This window comes from Hyperolius riggenbachi, chromosome 5, assembly GCF_040937935.1.
Source record: "Hyperolius riggenbachi isolate aHypRig1 chromosome 5, aHypRig1.pri, whole genome shotgun sequence".
NCBI lineage: Eukaryota > Metazoa > Chordata > Amphibia > Anura > Hyperoliidae > Hyperolius > Hyperolius riggenbachi.
The window spans coordinates 205114817-205127217 of NC_090650.1; the positions used below are offsets into that span (position 1 = coordinate 205114817).

Consider the following 12401-nt stretch of genomic DNA (forward strand, 5'->3'; position numbering starts at 1 on the left):
ACCCACCTTCCCAGTGGTTCTGGGTCACTATGAGCTATCTGGGTATTTGGTCGTACTGGTCCAAGCGCTATCCCATAGAGCCATATCAATCCCTGCCGTGCACTGATGAAGATCAAAAAGTCTGAAACAGGCTGCATGCATGTTACGTTGATGTGGCTCTGTAAAATCTGTAAGCTAAAGGCTTGCTATACATCAGCGGCTCTAGATGTGAGTCTGGCATAGAGAGATGATTTGCATATTCAGGAGTGATGCATCATGGGAAAACACAGCTGCTCATTTAAAGCTAAATTATCGCAAATACCTTCAGTTTTGAGAAGGCAAATTATACTAAGCATGGCTTTTTAGTAGGCAGGCTTTTGTGGTCTCTTTTAGCCCCCTATAACTTTCTAGTGGTTCTGGGTCACCATGAACTATCTGGGTATTTTGGAACCTGTTAAAATGGCCCAGGACAGATTAATTTGAGCTGATCATGTAACATATCATGAAGGTAACGTTTAACAACCTTACATTGTCACTATGTTATTATTATTATTTTAGTATTTATATAGCGCCGACATATTACGCAGCGCTGTACAGTGTATGTATATATATATATATATATATATATATATATATATATACATATACATATATATATATATATATATACATATATATATATATACATATATATATATATATATACCGTATTTTTCGAACTATAAGACGCACTTTTTCTCCCCCAAAAGTGGGGTGAAAAAGTCACTGCGTCTTATAGTCCGAATGCAGCTTTTACCTATATGGGGGCGCATGTGTCCGATGATAGCAGCAGCCGCTATGAAGTTTCCCCGCATCAGCCAGAGTGTCCGCAGCGAGGAGGCAGCAGCTGGATACAAAGTTCCCCCGCATCAGCCAGAATGTCCGTGCGAGGAGGCACTGGCAGCCACTCGATACAAAGTTTCCAGCATCAGCCAGAGTGTCCCCGCAGCGAGTCAGCAGCAGCCCGACCTAAAGTATTTCCTGAATCAGCGTGATCAGAGCAGTACAAAGACACCTTCAGCCGCTATATCAGCAGAGTCCTCTGAGGCTTCCATACTGTGTTGTTTATTGGTGTCAGCCCATAACCCCGCGCACGTGCGCTGCGGGTGATTGGAGGGCGCCAGTAAACAACACAGTATGGAAGCCTCAGAGGACTCTGCCGATATAGCGGCTGCAGGTGTCTTTGTACTGCTCTGATCACGCTGATTCAGGAAATACTTTAGGTCGGGCTGCTGCTGACTCGCTGCGGGGACACTCTGGCTGATGCTGGAAACTTTGTATCGAGTGGCTGCCTCCTCGCACGGACATTCTGGCTGATGCTGGAAACTTTGTATCCATTGGCTGCCTCCTCGCACGGACATTCTGGCTGATGCTGGAAACTTTGTATCCAGTGGCTGCCTCCTCCGATGGACACTCTGATGCGGGAAAACTTCGTATTGAGCTGCTGCCTCCTCGCTGCGGTGAGAAGCTCATTGCTGATGCGGGGAAAACTCATCGGGCTATTGCTGCGGGGACAGGTTTATTACTGAAGCAGGGAACAGATGCCACCCAGGCTGGATAGGTAAGATAGATCTTATTTATATTGTAGTGGTTAGCATAGCTAGTGTTTTGGGGGAGAGCAGGGGTTTGTGTTGTGTAGTGTAGTGTAGTGTAGCTGGAGAAGGTGGTATCAGTGGATTTGTGAAATGTAGTATAGTTAGTGGGGGCAGCAGTGGTTAGTGAAGTTAGGCAGTGTAATTTAGAGACATCTTGGGGAGGGGGTAAAGGTCCATAAGACACTCCTGGACCATGGATGCACCTAGGCTTAGTATTTTTTTTTCCCTGGTTTTTGCCTTCTAAACCTGGGTGCGTCTTATAGTCCGGAGCGTCTTATAGTCCGAAAAATACGGTATATATATATATATATATATATATATATACATATATACATATATATATATATATATACATATATAAATATACATATATATATATATATATATATATATATATATATATATATATATATATACATATACATATATATATATGTATATATATATATATATATATATATATATATATATATATATATATATATCTTGTCACTAAGGATGTTAAGGACCCCCACAGTTCTGCAGGGCCCCCAGATAGTGAAATACCACAGTTTATTTAGGTTTGGAACCCTGTGGCACTTACTGGCAGACTTGGGCCCGGCAAAACCCCTTGCTAGAATATGTCAGGTATTAATTTTTCCTTGGCTTATCGTTGAGGATCGCTTTTACAGGCAGCTTTCCTAAACAGGAAAGGAGTGAATTCCAAAATGTCTAATTTGCCACTAAAATAAGTGTTTGGGTACAATCTCTATTGGGGCAACTTTAGATGGTTGTTCATGGAATATTTCTCCTACCTATGGAGAGATTACTTGTAACTTCCTAATGAGTTTCTGATGCAGCAATTGAGGGAAGTGTCTTCAGTGGAGATACATACCAGACCCATATATTGATGATGGTTGTCCAGGTGGCCCTGGTGGTCCAGGAGGACCCATCATACCATATCCAGGTGGTCCAGGGAGTCCAGGTACACCGGGTGGTCCAGGAGGACCTAAAATAGAATCTCCTTTTGGGCCCTTAAAAAAATAAAAGATAATTGTAGTAACAAAAAATGCAAAGCCCTTATCATTCAAGAAGTAAAGCTCTACATGTAAAATACAGACAGTCACAGGTTTAGATATAAATCAAAAGCTATGAGCTATGTGACTATGAAGTGTTACCATCCGAGCATAGCAATGGTCAATACCATAATACCATTTCAAAATATAATGTATCCAAAAATGAATATTAGTACTTCATGTTAAGATTAATAATTCACTGAAGGTGTGAGAAATTGTGCTGCATACCTAGTATGCTGTATTGTCAGTCATCAAACATGGCAAAATATTTTTGACTAAAATATGGCCTTGGTACTGTATGAAAGGACATGCTTCTGTAAAGTGAATACATACAACCTTTCTTAGGACAATTTAATCACCCTTGCTGGATTTTCTTGGTTGAAAACCACTGTTTTCCTAGCAATAAGGCACCTGTGACAGGTTTCCTGCTCCTCTCTTCTCCCCACTCTACAGGAGTAAACCTGCTTCTCTGCCAGACTTAGAGATCATTCTGTAGTCAGAACATTTTTACACATTGGGCTTGTTATACTTTTCAGAGGTTAGCCAGAATAATAACCCATGTGTAGGTTTGATGATTTTGACTTTGTCACCAATGCTAAGTGCCAGTTATGTGGCTGAATCTCAGTGATGTAATGCTGTTTTTAGCAGAGGCTTTGAAGTTCCTCTCCTATCATTCAACTTAACCTCAAACTCTTCCTGATGTCTAACCTTAACCTACCCCCATATTGTCAGCCTACCCCTTAACATTGGCCTCTTCCTGATGCCTAACCTCAAGTAGAGATGGCCCAAACGGTTCGCCCGTGAACTTCGGTGGTTAGCGAACTATATGCGAGTTCGACCCGCCCCCTATACTACATCATTAGGGTCAACTTTGACCCTTTACATCACAGTCAGCAGACACAGGGTAGCCAATCAGGCTACACTCCCTCCTGGAGCCCCCTCTCCCCCTTATAAAACGCAGGCAGCATCAACCATTTCACTCACTCATGTGGCTGCAGTAATTAGAGAAGGGAGAGAGCATGGCTGCTGACAAAGGGAAAGCTTAGTTAGGCTCTTGTGTTAGGCTTGTTAGGTTGCTCCTTCTTGCTGATCTTATTGCTAAAAAGAACTCCTCATCCTCAACAGCTCTTTTGAGAGCTAATGTTGTTCTTGAGATCTATTTTTTTTTTTGGTGTGTGTCCCACAGACACTTGTGGTGCATATATAGCCCTGTCAGTCAGTCGCAGCTGCTGGTGGGACCTTCGCCCCTTGGTAATGCCTACTGTGCAACTGCCAGGCCCAGCACATTCAGTGACTACCTGTGTGTGTGACAGCTGCACATTTGTAATACCAATCACTGTATACCCACCTGTTCAGTGCACCTACTTACGTGAGTGCACGCAGTGTCACTGCACCTGTTCATGGTACCTGTGTGTGTGAGACAGCTGCACATTTGTAATACCAATCACTGCATACCTACCTGTTCAGTGCACCTACCTACCTACCTACGTGACCGCAAGCAGTGTTATATACCAGTCACTGCACCTGTTCACGGTACCTGTGTGTGTGACAGCTGCAAATTTGTAATACTAGTCATTGCATAATTGTTCACAGTACCTGTGTGACTGCACGCTGTGTAACATACCAGTCCGTGCATACCTGTTAACTGCACCTGTGTGACAGCTGCACATTGTATTGTAATACCAGTCACTGCATACCTTTCACTGCACCTGTATGACTGCACATTGTATTAGTCAAGTCAGTGCATACCTTTCACTTCACCCCTCCCCCCTCCGATATGGACAAAACAACAGGCAGAGGCAGACCCAGAGGCAGGCCACCCAGCAGGTCTGTTCGAGGTCGCGCTGACGTGATTTCGTCCGGCCCTGGCCCAAAGTATAGTGCTCAGAAGAAGGCACGTCTCATCAACTCCCAAGATTGTCAGGACTCGGTTGACTATTTAACACAGAACACCTCATCTTCCGCAGCCACCAGCGCTACTACAAGCACCACATCCGCTGCATTTGACACTTCGCAGGAGTTAATTTGGGGGGGGAATTAACTGATTCACAGCAAGATGAAGGCGCTAAGCAAGTAACACCACCTCATATGTCTGAGTTAGGCGACACTATGGACGTAACGTGTGAGGAGGAGGATGATGAAGTACCTGCTGTTGGTGCAGTTTATGAGGTGTCCAAGGCAAGCGAAGCTGAGGAGGATGATTATGATGATTATGATTATACAGATGCCACATGGGATCCTAAGAGACAAGATGACCAAGGGGACAGTTCAGAGGGGGAGTCAGAGAGGAGTAGGAGGAGACGAGTTGATGAAAGAAGCAGGGGGAGCTCGTCTTCAGAAACAGCTGGTGGCAGTGTCCGGCGCCATGTATCACCAACTATGGACAGCCAGCCAACAAGCCCTTTAAACTCAGCTGCTGATGCCACCATAGTGCCATCACCCCAGGGGGGCTCAACGTTTTGGACATTTTTGTGTGTGTCTGCCTTAGATCAGAGCAATGCCATCTGTTCTCTTTGCCACCAAAAATTGAGCCGTGGAAAGGCCAACAGCCACGTAGGGACAACTGCCTTACGAAGGCACATGGAGAAAAGGCACAAACTGCAATGGGAAGAGCAGCACACAAAAGCAAAGCCACCCTCCTTCTCCTCTTCCTCCTTCAGGTGCATCATCTTCAACCGCTTTCTCCCTTGCACCTTCACAATCACAGCCACGCTCCTCCACTTCGCCTCTCACCTTGAGCGGTTCCTGCTCCTCTGCACACAGCAGCAGCCAGGTGTCTGTGCGGGAAGTCTTTGAGCAGAAGAAGCCTATGTCTGCCAGTCACCCCCATGCCCGGCATCTGACAGCTGGCTTGGCAGAACTGTTAGCCCGTCAGCTGTTACCATACCAGTTGTTGGACTCTGAGACCTTTTGGGACACGGCAGTGGAAGATACCAGGCCGCAATTATTTCTCAAAAAAGGCGATACCCAAACTGTACCATGAAGTTGAAAGGCAAGTGGTGTCATCTCTGGCACACAGCATTGGGTAAAGGGTCCATCTGACCACGGATGCCTGGTCTGCCAAGCACGGTCAGCTGACCCCGTACCAACTGGAGATCGGCAACGTAGTGTGTGACAACGGCAGCAATCTAATTTCGGGTTTGAATTTGGGAAAGTGCATGGCACATGTGCTGAATCTAATAATTCAGAGATTTGTGTCTAAGTACCCAGGATGTCCTGAAGCAGTCCAGGACGGTGTGTGGGCATTTCAGGTGGTCTTACATGGCCATGGCACGCTTTGCCGATATTCAGCGGAGAAGCTAATTGCCGGTGAGAGCTTGATTTGCGATAGCCCGACTCGCTGGAATTCAACGCTCCTGATGTTCAACCACCTGCTACAACAGGAAAAATCCGTCAAACAGTATCTCTACAACTACAGTCAAAGGACGTGCTCGGGGGAAATGGGGATGTTCTGGCCGAAGTACTGGACACTTATGCGAAATGCCTGCAGGCTCATGCAGCCGTTTGAGGAGGTGAAAAACCTGGTGAGTCGCAGTGAAGGCGTCATCAGCAACTTGATCCCATATGCTTTCTTCCTGGAGCGTACCGTGCGTAGAGTGGTGTATCAAGCTGTGGAGGAGTGGGAACAGGAACAGGAGGAAGAGTTGTGGGATCAATTCTCAGCAGAAGCAGATGATTCCTCACCACCTGCGGCAGCACAGAAGGGGAGGAAGAGAAGGAAGAGTCGTGTGGGGAAGAGAAGTCAGATGATGAGGAAGGTGTTGTTTTGGAGGAGGAGGAGGAGGTGGCGGAAGAACAACCGCAGCAGGTGTCGCAGGGGGCTTGTGCTGCTCAACTTTCCTGCAGTATTGTTCGTGGCTGGGGGGGAGGAGGAGAACTTAGCTGACATCACTGAGGAAGAGCAAGAGGGGATGGATAGTATGTCTGCATCCAATTTTGTGCAGATGGCGTCTTTCATGCTGTCCAGCCTGTTGAAGGACCGCTGTATAAAAAAAACTCAAGGGGAACGAGCTGTACTGGGTGGCCATGCTACTAGACCCTCGGTATAGGCACAAAGTGGCGGAGATGTTTCCAAATCACCAGAAGGCAGAAAGGATGCAGCACATGCAGAACAATCTGGCAACTATGCTTTACAGTGCGTTTAAGGGTGATGTCACAGCACAACGGAATAAAGGTGCCACTGCCAGTAATCCTCCTCCTCCCCCATGTCCATGCAGGCAAGGACAGGATGCTCTATCGATCTCATGGTGATGTCGGACATGCAGACATTCTTTAGTCCAACGTCTCGCCTTAGCTCTTCCGGATCCACCCTCCACCAACGCCTGGACCGGCAGGTAGCCGACTACCTGGCCTTAAGTGTGGATGTAGACACTGTGAGCAGAGATGAAACCTTGGATTACTGGGTGCGCAGGCTTGACCTGTGGCCAGAGTTGTCAGAATTTGCCATACAACTTCTGTCTTGCCCTGCCTCAAGCATCCTGTCAGAAAGGACCTTCAGCGCAGCTGGAGGCATTGTCACCGAGAAGAGAAGTCGCCTAGGTCACAAAAGTGTTCAGTACCTCACTTTTATCAAAATGAATAAGGCATGGATCCCGGAGGGCTACTGCCCGCCCAAAGACTAAGTCAGTACCACACACAGCATCTCTGCCTGCACGCCGTGTGACTGCCTGCCCCATGACTAAGTCGGTCCGCTTGACTGCCTTCTCCACCACCACCAACAGGGTCCAGGACTCCAGGCGAATTCCTGAATTTTTAAGGCCGCTGCTAGCAGCAGCCGCTATAATAATTTTTCGGGTGCGTGTACATGCCTGCCTAATTTTCTGGCTGCACTGCAGCTGCAACAACAAAACAAAAGGCGTGTACATGTGTCAATTCCCCTTTGTGATCGCTACCTTGCCGCAGTGAAGGGGCTTGCGTATCACAATGAAGCAATGACCGCCGGCTATATGAGTGTCTGGGGGGGGGGGGGGACGCACGCCGCACGCTTCAGGAGGATGCCGGGACCCATACGCGGCGGGAGGCGGGCTAAAGGCTGCGCAGTCGCAATCGCGGCAAAGCGTACTGCGCAGCCGTGGATCAAGGCGGCGGCTGTCTTAGGGGTGGCATCGATGCGACCCGTTCGGTGGGGTCGGGGCAAGCCCTAGGGGAACGAAAAGGCCTACACTGACGGCGGAACGGAGCGGAGGACGTGCAGGGCGTCCTCCGTGGATTCTGCTAAGAAAAAGGTAAAGTGTCATTTTCTTCGTTTTGGCCTCGGAAGTCCTTTAAGTATAACCCCTTCCAGATGCCTAAACTCAACATTCCCTTTTGCAGTAACACCTTCCTGATACTTCACTCTCTGCTTCTAGCTAAACTAACCTTCACTCTCCTAATGTGTGACTAACCCTAACCAATATCATCTTTAACTATCTTCACACCCAACCCCCTGACCAGCAAAAACACAAGCAACCAAATTAACTCTTAAAGCTAAATCTTTAGTGCCAGCATTTTGGCTATGTATTTGCTGAATAACATTGTTAAAAGTTCCCAGAGCAGAAAGCACTGGCATATAGATACAATCACAGCACACAGCCAAGTGCTCCTACCCAAATCAATGGCTCTTGATTCCATCAACTGAATTGTCCAGTCTAATCATGACCCCTCTAATTGCTTTTTTATCATAATTGGAACAAAGACCTAACTGCCTTCAGGGCTGGATCTAGACTTTTTGCTGCCTGAGGCAAACTTGTGAGGATCGCCTCCTGATTTGAAATGATCGCACAGCCCCCAACAATTTCCTCTGCTTCTTTTAATGTTATCACATGACATGCTGCAGCTCAACACAATAGCACACTGGCAGGCTGTGAGTCTGTGACAAACAAACTGCTCACTCCATTCCTCCTCAGTCAGGACAGCAGTGCCACCTCCTCCCTTCTGCTGTGCAAATCAAATGAAACACTGCTGCTCTCCTTCCTCCCCCCTCCTCACTCACTGTCAGACTCCTCACACAGCACAACAGTCTGCTTTTTCCCAACGATGACCTCCTCACCTCGCTTTTCTCTCGCTTCTCCTCCTACTCTGACTGCATGCTGTAAGTCTAAACACAGTACAAATATGCTGCCTCTGTAATCTCTGCCACCTGATGCATGTTTCACCTTGCTTCATGAGAGAACCGGCCCTGACTGCCATCTTTTGTGTCCAAGAATGAACAAGGCCAAAATGGCAGAAACTGGGGAAAAATTATAAAATACATTTCCCATAAAAGCTTATCGTACCCTTTCTCCTGGTCTCCCTGGGGGACCAGGTGGTGCCTGCATGAAGTATCCATTGCTTGAATCTCCTTTTTCTCCTTTTTCACCCTGGTAAGAAAATAGAACACATAGAAATAACTGATATATGGCGTCAAGAGAGAAATTGTCCTAATGCATTTACATTACATCTAGTGGAATTGTTAGTAATGAGGGTAAATGTGTTTCCCCCCTTTGCTAGAGAAACCGTTGAGTATAATGTGTTTATTTAATCATGTTAGCATGGGCATTGTCCATACAGTATTCCAGGATCCTAACTGCAGATATGGAGAATTTCCTCCAAACCATCTATGCCTTCAAAAGGGTCTTTTATAATACAGACTAGAGCTGAGCAGGGGAATTCCAACAAGTCACTTCTGCTCTGAATTTGCAGTTTAAGTGCAAATTAGACTCTAAAATTCACTTTAGATAGGAATTCTGGCTTTTTATTTGTTGCATTAAAGTCAGTGGTTGACCATCTTGGGTTAACTGCAAAGCACCTGAGAATGCCATAGTCACTAAAAGGCCAAGGAGAATGCATGTGGAGATTTCTGGCTTACTTCAATTCTCATACTTTATTCTATAATACTTTTTATTTACTCCAAGTCGATAGGTAAAAGTTTAAAAATGTGAAGTGACAGTACACATTTGAAAAACAAACGGCTTGAGTCTCCTAAGCACTAAGCAAGGTAGTGTACTCACTACCTCTTCCCACAAACAGCTAAAGGTTAGAAAAACACAAACGCTTTAAAAAGTAATGTAGTAAAATGAGGAGACCGGACAGAAATAAATGCGTTTACAAACCACTTCACATGTAGAGGTTATTTTCATCATATTTATCAGAGAAGTTATTGAAGTTATCAGACAATCATCCAAGACTGCCAAAAGACCATCTTATTAAAGAGTTACAGTCATGCATTTTTTTATATTTCCAAACAAAATAGTATGTAGTCACCTTTCTGTGAAGGCTCTCATTTATACCGGTCGTGATATATACAGATTAAAATCAGTTAGCCTCAACTGGGCACCTTCTTCCATTCTAGATGATTTCATGATTTTTCATCACTGATGCCTAGATGATGCTTCATCACTCCTACTAAAAAATGTCTTTAGTTCTGCTACAGCTGAGGAGATTCCTATTCATTTTAAGTACAGGTCGACTACCTACTTCATTAATTGTTACTGTCCTACTCATGTTAGTTGTTTATGTGTCTACCTGAAGATGTTAAGTTAACTATTCTATCTAGCATTAGTCCTCTTATTTGTCTTCACCATCCTGCCAAGTATCACTACTACTACTACCACCACTAGTACTTGCTGTAATCTCATGGCATTTTTAATGTTGGTTGAACTAGGGTCATGGAAGTCCCAGCAATTGCTGCAGCTGTACAGAACACTAGTAGTTGATCATTCTCCTAAAGTTCAACCTGTCTCTGCCTTCTATGTCTTTTAGCCTGATCCCTTTCCTTGCCTCCCATCTTTTACAAGCTATGCACAGTGGGTATACATTGGACAAAAAATAAAACTTGCCATGGTTTCACTTATGGTATCACCAACTAAAATGTTGTGAGCCATTAATCTTTATGAGGCTCTTCTTGCTTCTGTATGTTTTGTCACAGCTTATCTGGTGGATACAGATACAATTAGAAGAGGGATGTTGTGATCACACACTTATGACCCTGATCAGTGAAGTAAGGTACTTATACACATTTTCAGATTCTCCAATTCCCAAAGCTTGTGATATATGGATTTTCTATTTCAATCTGTTTGGAGATAGACTTTAAGTCCACTTGATACATCTCAAAATATCCAAGAATAATGAGAAATATATATTCATCTGCTTTAGAACCACTTTTTCTGAAGATTATATTAATTTGTTTGAAATTGTAACCTGTTAGTTTTGTTTTATTTTGTGCACTGAACTGAAAATATTCTTGCCTAACATTATTTAGGAAACGGGGTAAAGATTTCCGGTGAGGTTAACTGATTTCTCCAATTTTGCATCCCCTTCAGGGGGTGTCTAATAGCTTACCTTTACTCTTTCTTTACATTTCAGTTGCAACATGTATCCCATTGTTATACAGATGTGATGGATTTGTGTGTGAAAACAAAAATAATGTTTACCTTGAGTACATGATGAGAATTGACTTGCTGGGAGCTCCCAAAATAACCTGGAAAAAAACAACCATAAAATTTTTTTTACTATTTAAAGCCCTAGTTCAGACTCCAGGTTCTAATGCATAACATAGTAAAAAAAAAAATCACGAAGTTATGTACATTGTACATCTGTAATTCCTACAATAAATGTAATGAAAGTATCTGGTTGGTTGAGTCCTGTAGTTCCATTTCCAATTTTATTGAACACACTAGGTCTCTGGCTGCTGTCCATATCCTCCCCCCATCATATCATTATTCACATGAAGTAGTCAGGGTAGAGCTGGAAGATGGCATGAACTAGTCTTTCTATAGGAGCACAGATCATCTGAACCTTTTCACCTCCTCCCTCTGCTGCTAAGAGATACTCATTGTGGTCAACACTGCATCAGCCACAGTTGAGCAGAATCATATCTCCCTGTCCTTGCTCAGAGTGCAAAAAAAGTATTTACCATTCCACATGCTCTACCCTAGGTCATTACTACACTGTAAAATAAGCAGTGAAAATGGCATACTGCAGACACTACAATATAAGTAATCACTTGGCCCAAATGGTTAAACACACCTGACCCAAGACAAAGCTACCTAAGATAAGCACAGAGTCATGTTCTTGCTGGATTCACATACCTTGTTGCACTGTCCCTTCCTTTCCTCATTGCCCTGGTCCCCATAATAACCCCCTTGAAAAAGTTGACTTGGCTAATGTCAGATTTTCAGATAGGAGTTAGTAGGTTTACTAAGATAACCAGAATATACTCTATCATATCAAAATCAAAATATGCATAAAACCATTTAAAAACGTATACAGTATATGGAACCTCAAGAGTCGACCTTACAGCTCTTCATGAATAGGACCCATGGCATCTTATTAGGATTGGAAACAGCACCCCTCCATTATGTCAGAAAATAATCAGTATCCGGAGTTCACCACACTATTGTTTTCCTGGATTTCAGCATTAAGGACTTTCCAAAGGTAAGTTAAGAAATAAGCAATCAAGTTCTAAATACTCATCAGATATTTAATTTCATTATTATTAGAGCAACTATGATATATTCAGATAGTAAACGTGTTATACGTGTAATTATTACATGCCTGGGGGTCCTGGTGGTCCAATTTCTCCCCTTTCACCCTTAGAACCAGGCAAACCAAGAGAGCCTTTTTCTCCCTTATGACCTGTAAATAAAAGAGTAATCAAATGGTAAACGTAATGCATCAGTCTTACAGTAAGAATCAAAGTCTGTCTTTATTCCAGAGAATTTGACCATAAAGAGAAAAATTCCCTGGACATCCATGCAGTTAGCATGATGTTATA

General features: G+C 44.2%; 1 protein-coding gene across 2 annotated transcripts in view; it reads right to left on the reverse strand.

The window, feature by feature from the left end:
* Positions 1–12401, reverse strand: part of COL15A1 (collagen type XV alpha 1 chain) — a 361488-nt gene that overhangs the window by 19839 nt on the left and 329248 nt on the right. For both annotated transcript variants that reach the window (XM_068236615.1, XM_068236614.1), the window contains 4 exons: positions 12182–12262; positions 11059–11105; positions 8923–9006; positions 2488–2626 (listed from right to left, as the gene is read on the reverse strand). In XM_068236615.1, coding sequence (XP_068092716.1) covers positions 2488–2626; positions 8923–9006; positions 11059–11105; positions 12182–12262 — 351 coding nt within the window. The remainder of the gene's footprint in view (positions 1–2487; positions 2627–8922; positions 9007–11058; positions 11106–12181; positions 12263–12401) is intronic.